Raw genomic sequence first — 21,443 nt, 5'->3', positions numbered from 1 at the left:
TGAACCTAAATCATATCCAACATCTAATGTTTTTGATGATTTTAATTTAAAAACAACTGTTCAGCAATGTAACTTAAAATCATGTGAAACTTCCTTGGACACTAAGTCCCAAAAAGCCTCAAGTACTGAGACAAAGAGGGGCAAAGAGTCCATGTGGAGGGAATGTGACACCAAGTGTAATGTGCAGTCTAGTTGTCAAGGTCCAAGTCGGCTGCACGGGACATTTAAACCTGGGAATCACCTGCAGCTGACGGACCGGTGAGGGAGAGAGGAGAAAGGCTGCAGAGTGCATGGAGTGGAATGTGAATCCAGAGTCAGAGGAAACCTCACGGAGAAGAGTCCTGGGACGAGCGGGAAGCGTCTGCCGTTAACAAACTGGAGGCCTTTAGGACCAGAGAGGAGGAACTCCGGTGAAGTCAATGTAAACTGTGTGCAGCAGGACGAGGGGAGACGTGGTCCCACAGAGCAGCAGTGGTTCCATCGGCTAAGGGCTGACGCAGGAGCCAAAAGAGATTCTGGCCAGAAGGATAAGCTTGCCCAATAGAGCATCCTCTCAGCAGCCACACAGTGAACCAGTGAGTTAACCTAAACGAGTAGGGGGATCCGGGACGTGCTAACACGTTAATGAACATTTGGGAAGCATATTTCATTACTGACCAAATAGAATTGAAAATCAAAGGCAGTATGGTAAAATTCTCCCGATATGAGATGTCATGTAGGGGAAACCTGGAACCAATATTGCCATAAGCCAAAAGACATTACTGAAACAACAAAAGGGCAACATTGGTACAATTCTCCTGATATGAGATGTCAGTTGGGGGAAACCTGGAACAAGCATTGCCAAGAGAGATCGAAAGAAAGGTTGAAAGACATAACTCTAACCAAACCCTCATATATGGGATGTCAGTATGGGGGACATTGGTACAATTAATAACTGAAGTCAACAAAGTTGTATTATTGAAGAGGTACATTTGTGTAAAACCTTAGAGGCTTGCAAATGTTCCAGAGAGACCTGTTAAGTGCATCAGGTAGTGAACCTTTTTGGAAAGAGGTACCTGGCAAATGGGAGATATTCCTGGCAGGAGAGTAAACCAGGATATCAAGAGATTCAATGAGAGGTTTCCTGGCAAGGGAGTATATCAGGAATCCCATTTTGAACTGGTATGCTAAAGCGAAACTGTGTCTTTTCAAGTTGTTGCTTAATTTTAACATGTTGTCAGCCAGTAAAATGGAAAAGACTTGCCTTTTGCCATACTTTAAGCAATATTGGCGAAAAGACATTTGTTTAACCATCATGAACATTAGGAAAGACTTACCTTTGCTATATTCCTACTAGTGTTGTGGAAAATAAATTCTGTTTTGCGATCTTGAAAGACTAGGAGAGACTTTCTCTTTGTTATATTCCAACCAGGGTTGTGGAAGAGAATTACTTTTGCTATCCTGAGGAACGTATTAGGTGAAAGAGACATTTGCATTGCCTTTAAGAGACTGTTGCTGATACAGAACATTTTGAACAATTTACCTGAAATAATCCAGGGGGAGGGAACCAACCCCTTTGACTCAAGGATTGTTTCATTTACGTTTTTGCACATGTCTGTTGACTTGAAATTCAAAGCATTTACATTGCACCTTCTGATAGTGTATGTTAGTGTGCGGGTTCCGATTTAGTTTGGACACAAGGTCAGCCTGCTTTTGTTTTAGTTTCATAGGAGGGGACATTTGCTTTAGGATAGGGAATGCCTTTATCCAAACCCCTTTCTGTTAATAAAATCGCTGATGTTGAGAATATTACCACTTTGTGTCCTCTTCTCATCTCTGACCCCTCACAAAATATATACAGACGAAATTGTGTACTCTGGATTGCTATGTGATCCTTGATGGCTCTAATTTAACTATGTGATCCACATAAGGACACCCAAATATTAGCCCTATCAGAGCAAGACTGATCCCTGCATAGATTTAAAAATAAGAACTATGCTTTTATGCTTTATTGCTTTCTTTGTATTCCATGAAAAACGGACTAAGCAGTGTCCCATATCATTTCACCATTTATGTCTGCGTTTAAATTAAATAAGACTTTTTAACTGAAATATTGAACATTCCCTACATTTATATCTGAGATAGGTTTTTCTCTGCATTAGTGAATTCTGGCACCCTGCTCATGTGCAGAGATATTCAGGTGTTCATGATCATGATGAAAAGAGCTCTAATGCTTCTGAGTAGAAGGGGTCTCCAATAAGGGCAGCTGTAATCAATTGATGTCTCACTTTTGGGGGTGCTTTTATGCAGTTGATCCCACATGCTGTAGTTTTTGTGTCTGCTTCTTACTCCATAGCTTTGACATTGCATTTCGAAAGAAACTTCACTAATTGTGGATGACTGCATTTTTTCTCTTTTTTTCTCTTTGACAGGCATGAGTTGCACGTGGTTGTGGATGAGATTTACATGCTCTCTGTCTTTGAAGAGTCTGAAATGTTCCAGAGCATTTTGAGTATAGAAAAGTGAGTTAAACCTTTGTACCCCATTATGCTGAGGCAAACCCGAGATTGTCCTCTTAAAATTGGTTTGTTTGTCCCAACTTGTAGGTGCTCTGTGGTACAGTCTGTTAACATTTTTCAAGTTTATTTCGGAATTGATAAACACACTATAATACATTCATCAAATAAGATAAAGGTAATAGTCAGAGACTTGACAAGGATTTGATTGAAAAGCACTATCCACCCTTGAAGGTGAGGGTTGGAAACCTAAAGTCGTTGAGTCGCAAGTCCAAGAAACCCAAGATACATCTACCTCCAGCTCAAAAGTGCAAGATTGGTCATGGCTAGCAGGAGCCCTGATTGCGCCTTGAGACGAATAATGACTGGAGAGGGCTAGGTCCCCGCACGCCTGATAGGGTCGTGGAATTAAAGGGGCTTCATACACCTATTTAACAATGCTGATCTAGGCCTGGGTTCCCATAACATTTTGTGTTTGCAAGAGACCTGGCTTAGATCCAATCCAATTTGTGAGAATTTTGAATGCTTCCTGATTCCAGCAAAAAAAGCCTTAATGGGAAGACCTTATTCAGGATTATTAACCCTTGTAAAAAAAGGACTGGGGTTTGTGGTACGGGAAATGTACAATCCTAACATATTTGTCCAGGTATTGATTCTGGAAAGATCGAAGGAGGGTTTATACGAGACAGTAACCTATGATATGTAACCTGTACTGGAATCCAGTTATGTGTAAAGGAAATGTTTTTATTAACTCTCTGATGGGCTTGATCGATGTTATATATGCTAGGTATAATAACTCTCACATTGTGATATGCAGAGTCTTGAACTCAAAACTCTTGAATAAACAGGGGAGCCTCCTGGATACGAATAGCCAACATGGGTGTGTGATTCATTGGTTGGACGAAGCTGGTGCCTGAGGCCTTAATGTTAAATGGTCAAACTAGTGGTTATATCCCAGGCCATTGGACATGGGCTAGGGGTGACCTGAGAGCATGTTTAGATTATTGCCTCATTTCTTCCAATATTTTGTCTAAAGTCAACCAATTCTCAGTGGACAACAAGTGACCATAACAGGCTGGAATTGAGGAGCGAAGGGATTCTTAAGCCGTCAAAAACACATCTATATACTTTGACCTCAATTTCTCAGTGGAGGAATAGACTAAGGATAAAACCCTTGGAAATCCCAATGATAACAGCCAAATTTGATCAACACCTATCGGGTCCAACATCAGGGATTGAATATGCATGGCTGCTAAAGGATTTCACTGAGATATGTAGACCAAGGTTGGTGCAGAATTCAAACCAATGCACGTTTACAATTTAAAGGTGGCGGAAGCAAAGAAAACGCTGCACTCGGATTTGAGGAAAATCAAACGAGTGGCTTCCCACTTAAAGGAAACTATTGGTTAAAAAACGTAAACAACTGTACAGAAATGTTACTTGCAACTAGAGGGCAATGGGCACAGCATGATGCAGAGCATATGTTCAAAACAATCTGCAGACCAACACCAGAAACTTGTTGGAGCTGATAAATAATGATGTCAGATTTCAATCAGCCCAGCAAGCGAACCCGACGTCTGAAGCCTAATGTATAGCCCACTTTACAGCCCTCTTTACAAAGCCCTCTCATAGTACACCTACATACGAAACCAGGGACATTAAATCTTGCTCCTTTTTCTTTGACCATGAGGATATTGTAGATAGATTAAGAAACTAAATACATCATGGGCCCCCTGGCCCGGATGGACTGACAAATTCAATGTTAAAAGAAGCGGCCATTCCCTGGACAGAGTTTATTTTATTTTTTAATGTGTTTATTGCACATAAAAGATAATACAGTGATACAAATACACTTATGAGGATTACCATTACAGCATTATATGTTCAAGACAATCCATGCAGTGCAACAAGTTCACAGAACAAAACTAAAAAACATAACTTTCCATACATAAACGAGGCCTGTATATAAGGAAAGAAAAAATAAATAAGTCTGGCTGTTGAATTCACAATGCGGTGCATTAGCATGGCCGTCACCAGGTAGGGGACCGTGGGGGGTCATCATCGAGGCGTGGGTGGTGATCGGCAGAATGGGGAACAGTATTACTTGAAATTTAGTTGGATTTTCAATGAGCGACTAGGGGGTTCATGGTGGTTTATCGTCAGAAGGGTCAAACATAATTGAGATCAGTGACTTCCAGGCCGTAAATATGTTGGTGAGACTATCACCATGAGAATGTAAGGATGCGGCCCATGCACTTGTTTCTGCTTCTCACCAAGTCTTAAAATCACAAAGCCATGCTTGAAATTGAGGACCCTTCAGAGATTTCCAGGACATGGCGATTCACTTCTGGGCAAGTATACACCCTAGATCCATAAGTTTGTTGACAAGTTTGAGTTTGCTCTGTCTAGTGAATGCGCCCAGTAGGCATTCCTTTGGGGTCCAATCGTTTCTAGTAACCCCAGCTGACTTGAACACTTGTTCAATTTGGTCCCAGAAAACCTGTATTTTAACTCACTTCCAGAACATATGGATAAGGTCTGCGTTGTCTTGGTGATACCAGGCACATGTGGGTGGCGTGATTTTATAGAATTCGCCTTTTCTGTCAGGGGTCATGTACGTGCGGTGAAGAACATTAATTTGCGACAGTCTAAACCTAGCGTTACGGGATACGTTTTTGGGGAAACTTAGCACCCGGTCCCATTCCAAATTAGTGATTCCCACACACACGTCGGCTTCCCAACGAGATCTCAGATTAGGGTTTCTGGTGTCAGAGCCCCCCCAGCAGGCAACCGTATAGTCTCGATGCAGGCCTCCACCATCTTCCAGTGTGTAGGCCAGGGATAGAAGTGGTGATTTCTCCTGTTCCTCAGGCCACTCGCTCCATCTACATCTAGCAGCCCCCCTCACCCTAATGTATCTCAAAAATTGACCCTTGGGCAGGCCCGACAGTCGGTTTTCCGATTTTCCAGGTCTCTAAGCTCCCATTGTCATATAGGTCTCCCCAGATATATATATATATATATATATATATATATATATATATATATATATATATGCCAAATTCCTCCCAATGCCTAGCCCCAACCAGGTCTTCTCTGCTGTTGCATACATCTGCCACTATTGGGGTACTAGGGGAGTAGGGGTGGGGTCACCTTGAGTACCTTCAGGGCTCTAGACCAGATTTGCCTGCTTAGCCTGAGGCAGGGAGTTCATACAGTTTTCTGGGAGCCATAATACTTCTTTAAGTTTGGCTGGTGACACCAGGTGTTGGAGCAATGCTGTTTCGGCCGTTGGAGTGTCTGAGAGACACTTTGACACAAAGCTCAATTGGGCGGCTAAGTAGTAAAGCTTGAGTCTTGGCAGCTGTGCCCCGCCACCCTTATAATGAAGGCTCTGCACCGGAATGGACAGTTTGCAGCGATCCGAACCCCAAAGGAAGTCTCTAATTAGAGAGTCTAGTGAGCGGAAAAGGACACCCCTATATAGTAATGAATGTTAGTAAAGTTGTATAGGAACCTGGGAAGGACAATCATCTTGCCAATGGCGATTCTACCTGTGAGCGACAGCAGCAGCCAAGACCAGAAGGCCATGGACCTCTTGAGGCCGTGTGTGTGTGTGTTCGTTCGTTTGTGGTCCCAGGTATCTAATGGATTGTTTCTCCCAGATGAGGCCCAGGTCCAGTAGATAAGCCATATTTTCTTCCCGCAGTCCGCCCATAGGGAAAAGGCAGGATTTCCTCTTGTTAAAGGAGATCCTAGATAGTTCCATGAACCTGTCCAGTACGTCTAGGATCATGGGGAGGTTGTGTTGTGGCTCACACAGGTAGAGCAGAACGTTGTCCGCTATCTGAATGCCTGCTTCTTAGTATTCCTGGCACTGGAATGCTGCCTAGGGGTTCCATGGATAATATATATAGCATGGGCGAAAGAGGTCAGCCCTGATTGGTGCCACGACCTATGTTCTAGGCTCAGGAAATCTGGCGATCAGACTTCACTCAGGCCGTTGGTAAAGTGTATAGCAATACCACCCATTGGGCAAAGCCCTCCCTGGGCCCGAACCTCCGTAGTGAGACAATCAGCCACTCCAGGTATACTGAGTCCAATGCTTTGATGGCGTTGAGAGACACCACTACATACTGTTCTTTACGTGAGCTTGCTGGTCGATAATATGTTGTCTGCAGTGTTGTAAAGTGGTATTGCGGCCTGGCACAAAACCAGCTAGGTCTGTGTGAAGCAGGGATATGATAACTCTACGCAGGCGATCCGCCAGAACCGTTAAGTATCTTGACGTCGCAATTCAATAGGGCAAGTGGGCGGTAGGAGTCGCATCTGTCCATTGGTTTCCTGGGTTAGGGGATGGATATTAACAAGGTCTCTCTCATGCTAGCCGATAGAACCCCACCTTCATAGGCCTCTTCATAGAGCTTTAGGAGCATTGGGGCTATGGTGGTAAAGGTGTCGTTTATTGCTGTTTGAGATCAAGCAGCAGTGTGGTCCGGGGCCTAGGGTGTTCACGCTTACAGAGCCATGCCAGTATTCTCCCAGGCCTAGCCCGTCCTTGTGGGCACGGCCCGCCTGTGAGGCATAGTCGAATTTAGATAATCTATCCCATGCGTTTTGACACCTCCCCCGAGGTAACTACTTGCATGGTTTCCCAGATGGTACCCCAGCTGTCCGCACTCTCAATGTTAAGTTAAAAAAAAATAGACAGGGAGGTTGACAATTTATACCTAAAAATCTCATCGGTCAGGGCCTCAACCGGCATACAACAAGTCGGGATGGGGGTTTTGGGGCCTGTGAAGTTCCATTCCGCCATCACAGGGGAATGGTCTGACACCAAGCAGCCCATGTATTCCACACTACAAAGTTTGTGTAATTGCCCTGACCCGACAAAAAAGTAGTCAATTGTAGTGTGTAGTTTGTGGGGAGAGGAGTAGGCGTGCCCCCCCAAAATTGGGTGCATCTCTCTCCAGATGTCAACCAGGTCTAAGTCTGGTAATGTGGCATTCAGTGCCATAGTTGCTGGGGAAGGGCCACCCTGTGGGGAGAGGATCTATCAAATCGCCTCCCCATATTATGAAACCCTCCCGTCTGGGTGTTGCAAGGCTGCAGAGTGTGCGTACATGGGACGGATCACATGATTCGGGAAACATGAATTAATAATGCAGATTTATGTATGGTTAAGGTAGCTCCGTATGATTGAAGCATCTCCCTGTGCTATCTTTCACAATCTCAATTAGTTGGAAACAAAGCGACCTTTTGATCCAGGTAAGCACTCCCGTGGAGTATTTGGAGTATGTGGCACCATAACCTGTTCCGCCCCAGCGGTTCATTAGCACCTCTTGTTCTTCAGCTACTAGGTGGGTCTCTTGGAATAATGCTATAGAAGTGTTCCTTCGTTTTAAGTAAGATTTTACCCCATTTCTGTGAAGGTAAGAGTTGAGGCCCTGCACATTCCAGGTTAATATTCTGATAGTAGACATGTCATTGTCATGTATTGGGTGGACCTAAAGGGGCCAGGGGAGCCCCCCTGATGTACCAAGTTCATTTTCTGCCCAGCCCAGAATGGGACAGATGAGCTACAGTGCTGGATTGATGTGAGGGTGACATTATGCCAGGTGTACCTACTTAACCCCAGCCAGTCAAGCCAAACATAATCCCTTGTGAGCCACAGTGTATGGATTAAACAAAAATGTAACATTAACAATACAAACATAAAATATTGGACAACAAAACCACTTTGTTCAGGCATAACGGTACTGCAGGGGCCTGGTATGACTGTTGCATACCAGACCAAGGGGGATCATCAACAGGCTAGATCCCGCTAAATGTTATTAGTGGGTTGGTGAGACCAACAGTAAGTAACTGGGTTTCGCCCCCACTGAACAAAGAAGGACATTAACAGCAGTGTGTGCACTCAGACTTCATAATTGGCAGTAGGAGAAACTCGTAGGCAGATACCAGGAGTGGAGAGCCTGGTTTGCGGGCAGTGTTGGACCGGTGCGTGGGCTCAGTGACAGCCCCCTAGTACATGTAAAGGTCCCCCACATCAGTGGGGGAAGTTCAACTGCTCCAGGATAGAGTTAGTGAAGCAACATTTGCAGACCCCTCATTTCGTCAAGTATCCGAGTCATTATTATTGGACAGGTTGTTGTGTTCCATCCACATGGTAGCTGCTTCAGGACTGCCCAAAAAATGCTATTTCCCATTGTAGAGGATTTTCAGCCTGGCAGGGTACATAAGCATGTATTTGAGCCCTAATTGCCTGAGCCTTGCCTTTGTCGGCACACGTGTTTCAGGCCCTTTGTACTGCAGGGGTGTAGTCCTGGTAGATGGCTATTCTTCTCGTAGTATCTCCCCACCTTCCCTGGAGTGACATTGAATTACCACTCAATCTCGAAAGTTGAGGATCCTGGCAATCACTGGTTGAGGGTGGGATCCTGGGGTGGCCTTTTCTGGAGGGACCTATGATCTCTCTAAAACCCTGCAATAATGTGCCTGGGCTAATCTCTCGTAGCAGTAGGTTTTCGATGTACGAGGTCGGATCCGGTCCCTATGTACCCTCCGGCAGGCCAAGCACGTGTATATTATTCCTATGCGATCTGCCCTCTCCATCTTCGGCAAGCATTTCCAGTATGGCATTCCGCCTCTCCAGCTCCCTAATTCCCCCTTCAGATCTTTGTTGGTGGCCTCTGTGTCTTTGTGTTTATTCTGCCGCAGTGACCCTCTCAGATAATTGCCTGACATCCTTTCCAGGAGTAGCTGTACATCGACTTTGACCTCATCTATCTTGTTTTCTAATGAAGAAAGCAGAGCGGCAATTGTGGCCAGGACTATTTTCCTGGGGGTCGAGATTGGGAGCTTAAGGCGATGGATGCTCGGCACCTGACGTCTGGGGCGCACCAGCGTGCTTGCCCTGGCTAGCGAACAAGACCATGATGGTGGCTTTCCCTTTGTACTTTGTCGGCAACATATCAGGGAAGTGGTGATGTAGCTGGCATGGGGATTGTGCCGCTGTTCGGTGCAGTAAGACTACCCCATTACCAGGAATGACCTCTGTGCCCCCGGGATCTGGTGGTGTAAACACTTCTGAGAAGGCGTCCCCTTTTGGGTCAGGCTACTATTTGTTGTCGTGCTGACTTTGAGTGGGTGATTCCAATCCGCAAAAGAAAAAGAGCCACAACTGTGTATTGGGGTGCTTCTGTCGGCCAATGCTGCTTAATGAAAGGTAACCGGTTTGTTTAATTGATCTCCCCCTGCCTCCATCAGCACAGACACTGTGGGCACACCAGGAGCTTTCAAAATTAAAGGCCGCTCTCACAGTGCCCCACTTCCCAGGCGGAGGCTGCCTATGTGATGGTACTGCTGGGCCCAAGTACAAGTGGTGAGGGTACAGTAGTTACGAGCCCCAGCGGGTGAACTGGCAAAAGTGCCTGTAGCGTCTGCAGTGTAAATGAGCGGTGCACCGTGCGTGCGGGAGCGTGCCTCATGTGGCGGCGTCCGTTATCTCGCCGACCCCCGCACCAGCGGTGGAAACTTAGGCTCAGGTACGCCCGGCGGCGTCTCATTGGGTTTAATCCGGTCATGCTTAATAGAGAGGTCCCGCAATCCTGGAAAACATCCGTAATAGTCCCAATTTTCAAGAAAGGCGACAGGGAAGACCCATGAAACTATCGACCAATTGCCCTTTTAGATACTATGGGGTAAATGTGTGTCCATCCTGTTGCATGACTTGAACAATTGAGCCATTACATCGGGCTGCCTAGACCCAAGACAATCAGGTTTTGTGAAGGGGTAGTTACCAACTTAAACCTCCTGCTACTGAACCTACTCAAACTTAATGCTATTAGGTCAAAGACAAGTCATTATTTAGCCTCTATTGACCTGGAACAGGCATTTGACAGTGTCAACAGAGAGAGGCTGTGGGGCAAACTCCTCATTTGGGGCTGTCCCTGGGATTTAGTCGCGGCAATTAGGACCTTGCATTTGGGAACATCTATCAAAATCAGAATGATAATACTGGGGGACTTAACTGAAGAGATCCATACATATAGAGGACTTTATCCCTTGGCTCCAGCCTTGTTTAATCTCTATAGATCTGATATGGCAGACACATTGAATTTGATTACAGCATTTCCTCCAAAATACAGGGTTCCCTGATCCCTTGGATCTTATACGCTGATGACCTGATCATTATTGATCAAACTGCAATAGGCCTACAGCGTAGACTAACTCAGCTTAAGATATACACAACCGAAAATGGTCTGAGAATCAACATTAAAAAATTGAACATCTTGGCAGCAGCCCAAAAAAGAGGCATAGGAAGAAGAGATGTTGTAACTGGACATTGGGAGGGAGAAAGTCTGAAAGTAGGCTTGATTATATACTTGGGGATCCTGGTGGATCGAAGTATTTAAAAGAGAGGTTGGTACCCAAACCTCAGAATTAAGATGAAGTGGTTGTCGGCCCAAGGGGTGGCTTTACACACAAGTTTTGGGAAATATACAACCACCCCCTTTTAATTTTCTATAAACAAAAGGTGATCCTAACGTTAACCTATGGGGCGGATGCCCATATAAATCTCCACTGGGAAACTTGGGGGGATTCTCGAAGGCTGGATTTGGAGGAGAGTCCTGAGGCTCCCTAAGAGCCTGCCTGTGGCTATGGGTTATGAGCTGAGCCTTCAGTTTATGGAATCTCTGGTACTTTGGTAATCAGTTTCCCTCTTTACGAAATGTATGAAATGTATGATGTCAGACCACCTTCCCCCGTTTGAGATTGTGAGAAACTCAGGCAGGGAATTGTTGACTGGCTCTCGAAGAAATGGCAAATGGGATGTAGGGCATGGTTGGATTTTGAAAGGTTCCTGTAGAGATCTTGATATTGAAAACGGACCACGTTCAAAATAAAAATAAAAAGGCAGGACTGGATTGACACCCAGGACAAAAGATCAAAATACAGACTGGTTTCGGACCTCTCCTTTGAAAGGAGGGCATTGAATCAATTGCCGGTATATCTAGTCAAATCGCTAGCTCCCCTGTATCGGGACTTGTTTAATGCGACTTTGTCTAAACATTCTACCCACAAGAGAAGTACTACATATTGTGAAACAGTTTCCGCTAACTTAGTCAACGTGAAGATTTTCTGAAAAGGGCCACACCAACAAATCATTGTACCATCTGGTGGTGGCTTTTGGGGAATTATCGGAGACGAGAACTCGACATCTGGAACATTTTGTAAAAGAGATATCATCACTATCAGCGCAGAAATGGTGGGAGAGGTTTCTAATTGGAGAGAATTGTAGTTTAATATTTGCAGTTGTGACATTTTTAATAGAGGTTTTAAAAATTGATGAAAAACAAAATGGCTGAATTACTGGAAATGTGAAATAGGAATGTGGTATAGTGATATGATATGAAAGAATTATGAAAGGTTTGTAATAAACCAAAAATGGTTTAAAAAAATTATGAGAAACATTTAAAAGAATCACTCTGTATCATTATAACAATTGGACCATAAAATATGTTTTATAATATTTAAGGCCTGCCTAAGATAAGTCAATAGAGTCCATACCACCAATTGGGTTTCTACTCTCAAACGGTAACCGTGCAGGACCGACATTGATAAAAATCAGCCTCATGTAAAAATGGGTGTTCTTGCTCTCATTCTCTGGTAAACTGGGCAAAAGAACTGTAAGGGGTCAGTAGTAAGACTCTGACACAGTGGCATCTTAGGTTTTGGTTATACACTTTTATTGTCAAAAGGGAGTATCTCAGAGTGTTTAGTGCCTGTTGCCAGAGGATTTCTCTCTCAGCTACTTTTGAATGAAGGTTGGTACCACCTTTACCACACACGGTAAGACTTCTCTCTACATCTCGCTACACCCTACTTCTGAGGGATAAGTGGCTATCCGCTGGCTGAAGGCTAAAGGACTTGTGTGATCATCAACTATTTACTGGGTGAATTCCTTGTTTGCTGGCCCCTCGGTGAGAGTGAGTGCAGTCGATTATTTCGAACTTTGCTATGGTCTTAGTCTATGAGAAATCTTTCAGAAACGACTTAGAGACTGCCTAGAGACTGCAGAGAGCTTTTTCCCTTTGATCTAGGCCTTAGCTACTTTCCATCAGGCCTTTATCTAACTGGTTAGCTGCAAATACCCAATACTGGTATGAGAGCTGGGCTTAGAAGCCAACTTATCAGTGAAAACCCTATGGAACTAACTGCTCCAGAATGCACTTCGATTGGCAGTAACCTGGTGCTTCTGGAGCCCGTCCAGTTATCAATTCTCATTAATCATCTAGAACACCATGCGAAAATCACCAATCTTGTCCGATAGATGTGGATGTCAGAGTTTCTGCGTGCCGCATGTTGAATCCCAGCGACCAGCAGACTCTAGCTGACACTGGTGCGGAAAATGAGTCAGAAAGTAAGGGGAGGGAGAAACAACCAGTAATTTTACAATCTGGTAAAAAAATGAATGCTGGTTTTAAAACCCCTGGACATAAGCCTCCATCCTCCCCAATTGCCGGTCAACGCTTTATGGGTCGCTGCTGTGTAAAATCTATTAGATATAGTACCAGAACTTAAAGCAGTGGCTCCAGTAAAAGGAATTGCAATGCTGGACTACTCTGTTATGAATGGACAAAATGCTGTTACCAGTTCTAAAGACCTAACCGACCTCAGCATTATTGAATTTGCAGATATGTCTATGGATAATAGTCCTTTTTCGGGTGTTAGGGATAATGGACCTGCTAGAGAGACTGCTAGTGCTACTCGACAAACCTGCAATACATCCAATCTGGGATCACCCACTGAATTAAACTTTATTGACAAACATTCTATCACTAATGAACCAGGGATAGGGCTGAATCTACAGCTGATGCAGAAAATCTCTCTGGAAATGATGCAATGCACCATACTCTTCAGGAAGTAGATGATAGTGAAGCTGACCCACCCGAATGTTTCCGCTTTGAATATGGTTCTGAGCTCCTTTGTCGCTTTATACGACAACATGTGGAGCTAGATGAAGACAACCTTGATTCTGCTTGCTGAGTTGAACGGCAAATTGGACCTCTTAGGCCCCGGGTTGCGGTCGTAACTTGGGCTTCCATCCGTGCTCAATTTGGGAGAAGGCCAAGGGCAGTTGCCGTGCAACAGTGTCCCTACTGATAAGGGAAAGGAGACTGAGAATCCCTCTGGAGAATGTACTGTGGCTTTCATTCCTTCTGGCTACTCCTCTCAAAGTTGTGAATTGAAGGAGGGTATGATTTCATAACCATACAGGATTCAGACATTGTTGACCTAACTAGAGAATCACCAGTAAGCAGCAACCCTAATGAGGCAATGGATGGCCTGTCTTATCTCTTCTGCAACGTCGCCACCTAATAATCTGTCCAAGGCAAAAAAGGCCAAAACTGTAAAGAAGAAATGTCTACAGGCACATTAAAATGCAACTACTGTACAAAGACCTATCTCCGAACTATTCATGTCGAGAAATATGCCCCCGGTGATTGAGTATAGGATCACGACTGCTCATCTGATGGTAAAGGCATTGACTGTAGATTCTACTTCACAGACTGGACCGGGTTTGTGTGATAAGGTTGGGACTGTATCCACACTCTTACCCATTGAGCATTCCAATGATCTCTCTGCTCTGATCCCAGCGTCCCAGGTAATTCAGAGTGCTGTGCTGCCCTCAAACAGCGCAGTATGCTCCACTAAGGCTTGGGAACCGGTTGATCTAACAAAGCAGGGGGCTGGGGCTGGTACTTTGGGCTGGCCGATCTAGGAGACTATGGATCTAAATAAATGCTCTCTAATCCTGAGAATCTACTTTTCCCTGCCATGCCCCAGGCTTTAGATTGCAGAATACCACTGCTCTCTACCAAGCGGGATCATTTACTGCAGAACTTGTTCTGCCCTGAGACTCTATATCGTGACCCTACCTACATCAGCCACTTCCCACTGCAGCTGGCCTCCGACGAGAGATTACCATTTTTTCAGAATAATGATGTGAAATTGCCATTTAACTCAAACTGTTCAGATCTTATGGACTAGGGTTTAAGGGCTATGGGGAATTTACCATCAAATATGTTCCCATCAGTGGTTGTAAGTGTTAACAGGGGTTATGTAAACACGCCTGAGATTATGTCCCAAATTGTATGTACATTCCCAACCTCAGTGGCATAAGGATTGGGTTTGTAAGGTTTCATTCCAGGCGGAGTTGAAAAATTACCTGAATCCAATCAAAACTAAGTATGTATTAAAACTAACCAGCCAACTGCGATCAGACATTCGGGTCTGCTTAAATAGAGGGAACATACTGACGATTTTTGTTGAGATCCCAGATTTGGCAGTTCTTTCCTCATCTGATATTGATCGGGTAGCTTTTCCGGATAGAAATCATCCTGAGACCGTCATTATTCACTTTAATTCAAATTTAGTAAAAGATCTTGCTCTTACTAGAAGGTTAAGTCTACAAGCCCTTGGTTTTAATGTGTGTAATTTGAGTTCTCCTAATGAGGTATTTATGGGTCCCTTAGGGGGATGTAATACTCTGGCACAACCCGTTTATCAGGGGATGAGATCAGCTGCCATTCAAGATGACCGTGCCGATGGCTATTACACTGGTCGGCCATCACTCACGTCAACCCTCTGGAAACAATTTGACCCGTAGCAAACCAGGGTAAGCGAACGCTGAAATGAGAGAGATGTTGCTATGTATACAATCCTGGAACACAAGGGGAAGCCACCATTTATTTACTAACCCAGTAGTCACCAGTCTCTTAAAGTTGACACATTGTATTTTTCTACAGGAGGAATGGTTGACTGAGCCTCCGGTTATGGATGGTTATCAGGTCTTCTCTCAATCGGCTAGGGCAAGTAAGGGCAGTAGGGCCTCGGGAGGGCTCTTCATTGCTATGGACTCTGCCCTAAGAATGAATGCAATCGCACTGGAAGATCTTAAATCTGGTCCTATGGCAGTCTCTCTGAAATCTCTAATATCTGATGATCAGTTGCTAAAATTTCTCCTGGTTAATATATTCTGGCATAAGGGGATTGCTGATCTTAATTGTTTTGTAGCCTTGTTATTGGAAAGGATATTATCATGGCAAACCTCGACTAGTGATGGGAGGGTGATTGTTGCTGGAGACTTCAATGCTACCTGTGATTTTCAGGATGTTGAAACTGAAATGTCAGAAATGTTGGCGATATGTTCTCCCAGAACTTTAAATCACACACTGGTAGGCGTTTGGGTGTGGCTTTTGTGACGCAGAACTTTATCCACTGAATGGGAGGGATTTTGGAGAAATACATAATATGCAAACTTGGTTCAGAGGAGCAAGTTCATTGATTGTTTTCATTGATGACCATCTGGTAATTGCTTTACCTCCTTCTCAGTGTTTAAGAATGAATGAAGTGATCATGGTATTTTAGAGCTCAAATTCAATATGGTTCTAAATATTGGGGAACGTTCTAATATGCCCCAATTAAGAACTGCCGCCTCGGCCAATGCTATTCGCTCGTCTGATTCAAATATTACATCTCTAAACTTAGCACTGCACTCCATTATTCAAGTGACCTCATTGGAGTGGAAGATGGAGGTGCTCAATGCAAAGAACTTTGATGGCTTTATGAGCAATATGGTTAATCAAGTGCGAATAAACTCAAAGAATATAGGTAGGAAGACCATTAACTCAATACATATTCATAATGAGGAGCTGGCAGGAGCAAAGGCAATTATGAGAAAAGAGATTAGATATTTTAAAATCTCATCTCTAAAGCCCCTGCTAAAATTGAACCATATAAAAAAAAGAAGGAAAAATATAAAAACGTCTGCAAATCAATTTGCGTGTCCATGACGGGATGCTGAGGCTATGCTTCGAATCCTGATTGCATCTAAAGTAGGACATTTTGGACCTTGATTAATAAACGAGACTCTGTAATCGATACATCCCAAATTAATGCAGTTTCGGAACATCAGTGGATCAAACCTTTTGGAGATATGTATGGTATTCCACTAAGAACTATTGGTAATGATCTCACTATTAATATTTCCAGCTTTTGAACAGAAGTGGCAATTTGAACTTGATAGAGAAGTTATTTATAACTTCATAATGAAATGTAAAAAGTCAGGGTTGAGTGGCCTCACAAATGACTCCTTTAAAGCCGACCCTTCTGATTGGACCAATGTTCCGTTTCTGCAATTTGGGAGTATCCTAGCTGCTGGCCTGTTGCCAGTCTCCTGGAGTACAGCAAATGTCCTGATTTTTAAAAGGGGTATTGGGTCTGATCCTAAAAATGACCGACCCATACCACTAATTGATGCCAATTGTGAAATGTTTCCTTCCCTCCTTTTGATACATATGGAGAATTGGGCAGCTAATATGCATGTCCTAAACAAACTACAGACCGGCTTCCGTAGAGGTCATTCGACTAACATTAATGGGTTTACCTTGAAACCATTGAAACCATTACAAGAAGCTGCATGGTCAGAAGGTGTTGTGTGTACCTACCTGGCCTCAATTGTTCTCTCTGCGGCATTCGATTGTGTAGATCGGAATACACTGTGGGCCTAATTGGGTAGCTTGGGCTGCCTAATGGACTACTGCGACCCCTGATGGGATTGTATAAGTCCTCAAATATCCAGATACGAATAAAAAAGGAAGGTGATTTAACTGGTAAAATTAGCACTCATATGGGATTGAGACAGGGATGCGTCTTGGCCACATGACTTTATAATCAGTATATGTCAGATGTGGATGAACACCTTGAGAAACCCGGCTTGATTACATCAAAAGTTTGCCAATGTAAAATTGCACAGATGTCATATACTGAGGATTTCCTCCTTTTTGATGAATCCAAGGTCGGCCATCAAAGACTTCTAAATTATTTTCCAACATATGATAAAGAGAATGGTCTAGTAATAAACCCAAATAAAACGATGCTACTGGCCTTTTCAAGGGGGAGGACAAAAAATGTTGCCCTTCTTGAATCCTGGAAGGTACAGTGATCAAGACCTGTTCCAGCTTCACTTATTTGGGCTTCAATTTAAGCACACACCCGGGTTCCAAGAATTTTCATGAGGTCATGCTTCAAAAAGCAACTGTGCTGCAAAACCAAATACTAAGAGTTGTTCACAAATATGGGCGATTGTCCCTGCATTGTTATTCTTTGAGAGTAAAATTGTCCCCAAGCTAATTTATGGCCTGGAGTGCTATGGTATATCAACTGTCAAAATGCTGAATCGGATGGAGGCGAGGCTGTGGCACGAAATATTGAGGGTCCTAATGTGATCCCCTTAGCAGCCATTAGATATGATATGGGCATATTGCCCCTTAGAGTTAGATTTGAATGGCATATGCTTGCTCTATATGCAAAACTGAATGCACCAATACCGTGTTCGATATATGAGGCTATGGGGCTTACTCTTAAGAGTGTGACTAATACTGAACCATTGAACTATACTGTCAAATTTGGTAAAAGCTGTAAAGCAATTCTATCAAGGATCTCGAGTGATATTGAAAGTCTATTGAGGAACCCGAACAAAGTTAAAAGGTGCTGCTTGATCTGGACTGGATTGCTACTGTTGATCTATTCCCCTCGATGAGCCATCTGACTCATGAACATAAAAAACTGGGGATGCTCTCACTAATGTTTACCATGTTCCCAAATCGATATTATAGGGATATACTTATGAGGCTGTGCTGGAATTTGCTCCTGACTAGAGAAGTACAATTTAGGAGAAAGGTAATTCCCGAGCAGAATACCAACTATAGATTTTGTAACTCTACTGTGGAAACTATCAATTGTAAAGGCCTAACCCACCTTCGGATGAAATACATGGAGAGATAAAAGGTGTTGATTCTGTGTGGACTGATGATATTCTATGGTACAGATATTTAAATGTCCAGCATGCCCAGGACGGTTTGGCAGTATCTGCTTTTATTGAAAGTATGAACTTGTTGTAGATTAGCTATAACATTCTTTTTAGCGAGGTTCATGTTTTTCCATTATGCCTAATGTAATTATGGATTAGTGTGCAGGGTTATATATATTTTTAAAATGTATGGACGGATTGGGGAAATCCTAGCTATCTCTAACTGAGGGGTTTCCCTACCTCAACAAGAACTAAGGAACGTCTGTTTCACGATGTTAAACAGTCTTCAGTTCTGTGTCCAAAACCCTAAACTGACCCTTACATTCTAAACTAAATACAAGGTGCAAATGGGAATTTCTTTGCGCTATGAACCTACAGCTTATTCAGTTCCAAACAAAGTTCTAAGGTGCACAAACAGGAAGAAAACAAAGTTTCACCCGGAAAGAGGCTTCCCATCCCCTAGATTTCTTTTAGTGATCTTGATGATGTTGTATCAGTGTTCTCGCATAGTTCTTTTGAATCCTTAAAGGGGCAGGAGTCTTCCCTTATCTGATACACACTTTCACATGTAGGGGTGCTGACCCCTTGAGCTCTCTCAATTTTCCTTCTTTTCCCTGGTACACTCTCCTGCTATAGTATTGTTCTTGGTACTGAAAAAGGGGATGAAACTTCCCTTTTTATCATTTATCCTTGTTTCCCCCGGTTAACTCGTCTGCCAGGATGTCGTCACTTTCTTGCTTGGGTGTGAGTCCCAGACTTGCTGGTTGCCTGATTCACTAACCTGCCTGGGCTTCTCCGCTCTTGGCGTCACTTTCTCTTTTATCCAGCTTACAACAATGTTCCAATATCGGGTCAGCGACCCTTTCTTACTTCCATCACTTTTGTCTAGGTTTTTTCCTTTAACACTGTTCGTGCTTGCAATGATTTCACCGTCTTCGCTCAGGCTCTTTCGCTCAAAAATGTTTGTGTCAGAAATACATGCACTGCCTTTACTTGGGCTCGTCCCTTTAACAATATTCGTATCAGTAATATTCACTCTGCCTTTACTTAGGCTTGTTCCTTCAACAATGTTTGTATCAGTAATATTCACTCTTGGGCTCTCTAGCATAGTACGCGATACACAGCATTCACTTAAATGCTCCCAGGTAACCCACTCACTCTCTCAGGGCTTACCAGTCATGGATGGCTTCTTCAGAGTTTCTCATGTTTCCCCAGCATCTGCGCTCTCAGACTATTGACTGGTCTTGCGTAAGGTGAGTAGTTTGCTTCCTGCTTCACCTTCCTCTGACTTTGGCCGCTCCGGCTGCCCGTTGTCAAAAAGCATCTAACTTCTTCCGGTCTGACTACTCTGCACACATGCCCTATTGGCCTCTGCACTGCCTTTGGCGTCCTCCACAGTGTCAGCACAAGTCAAGTGCCTCTCCAGTTTCTGACTTTCTCGTTCTACTGAATTCGGTTAACCTGTGTTGCTTTTAAATGTCCCAGTTTTTTATCTGTAGTCTCCAATGACGCGTGGGTTTACCGGTCTTCATTACTTTGTCTCTCTTCCTCGTCTCAGTACCCAGAACGGGGGCTGCGGCAGGCAGAATGAGGTTTTGGGCTGGAAAAGTCTCAGATATCAGTATCTATTTTACAATGGGCCATGTACATGGTTGCTTCAAAGGTACATAGTTGTCACTGAAAGGTATAATTTAAGGGTTATCTTGACTTGGTCTCTTTCTGCCTTCCTGGAGTTTGTCCTCTCCTTTGTGGCTCTCCCGCAAATAGCCACCTCCAGGGTCACAGTCGGGTAGCTTCTGACTTTCCCTGGCAACGTAAGAGTGGCTACCTTCCAGGGAATCTGTGATGAAGTTGTCAGATTCGTCACAGAACATAAAATGCAATAGGCATAAAATGCAATATATCTTCACAGCTGTCAGAACAGAATGGGCAATTATTCTCGTCCGGTATACCTTTCCGTTTTGCAGTGTTCGCATTAAGTGGAATTCAGTTGAATCTCGCTATAGTGATTAAGTTTCTATCATATGCATAATTACTCCACGTAAAATGTTCCTGCATATCAGTACTTTCTCAATGTTCTTGCATATTAAGACAAAACGCTCTCTAAAACTAAGTGCTGTAGAATGGTCTCAAATGTAATGTTGATTAAAGTGACTGTGTGCATTAATATTTGCTAACAATTGCCTGATATGTTTGAGCCAAAGAATTGGATTTCCTTTTTCCTTATTTAAAATACTACCAATGAATTGTTGGACAAGGTCTGCTTTTTGGTTCAACCAAATGCATAGCCAATGGTACCCTGGTTCAAGGGATAACTCGTCCTCCAAAAAGCCCAGTCCTAATTCTGTATTAGTGGCATAATTTGTAGCTGATCTTGCCACTCCCAAAATTCTTTCGATAAACTATTTCTCGAACGTTTGTAGAGATACCAAATTTGTGAAGTCCAAAAGAGTAGCACCATATTTTGCTATTGTTTTAGTTTTGTGACTATACACCTTTAACCCCTTAAATGCTGAGCTCTAATCAAGTCTATGCAAATAGGACAAACATACTCGTCCTTAGCACTTAAGGGGTTAAAATCCTATCTATTGGTTGGGCTTTACACATTTTAGTGAAGTGAGTGACTCCCCACCACCCCTCAAACCTTGTCATTTTAGCAGCTTGAGTTGTTTATGTGGTCACTTCCTGTTAAACTTGTAGAGAAGCATATGCCTAAATAGTCAAATTCAGACACTCCTGTGTATTATATAGGTGTTGCTATGCATTTTTGGTGTAACTGTTTCCAACCAGTAGAAGAGACCAGTATTGCTGATTTTGAGGTATTAACTTGCAAATCTGTTCGGCTCATGAATGCAGCAGATTTGTCTTTCAATAGTAGTAGGGCTTGTGGGGTCCTGACCAACAGAATCATGTCCATGCAGACCAGTGCGGGTAATAACATGTTACCGATTTTGAGCACATCAGTTCCTAGTTCTACTAAAGATTCATAGAGCGCATTAATGTACAAAGATAAAAGAGGAGTGCTAAAACGCATCCCCTACCGGACTCCAGTATCAATGGGAAAATAA

At 43.5% G+C, this 21,443-nt stretch overlaps 1 protein-coding gene across 2 annotated transcripts in view; it reads left to right on the top strand.

Annotated features, from left to right (window-relative positions):
* Window positions 1-21,443, top strand: part of ACCS (1-aminocyclopropane-1-carboxylate synthase homolog (inactive)) — a 1,238,632-nt gene that overhangs the window by 766,722 nt on the left and 450,467 nt on the right. For both annotated transcript variants that reach the window (XM_069623318.1, XM_069623319.1), the window contains exon 11: window positions 2,412-2,501. In XM_069623318.1, the coding sequence (XP_069479419.1) occupies window positions 2,412-2,501 (90 nt within the window). The remainder of the gene's footprint in view (window positions 1-2,411; window positions 2,502-21,443) is intronic.

This window comes from Ambystoma mexicanum, chromosome 11 (genome assembly GCF_040938575.1).
Source record: "Ambystoma mexicanum isolate Mex_15411 chromosome 11, UKY_AmexF1_1, whole genome shotgun sequence".
NCBI classification, from domain to species: domain Eukaryota; kingdom Metazoa; phylum Chordata; class Amphibia; order Caudata; family Ambystomatidae; genus Ambystoma; species Ambystoma mexicanum.
The sequence above is the reverse complement of the archived record's forward strand: the minus strand, read 5'-3'. Positions and strand labels throughout refer to the sequence as shown.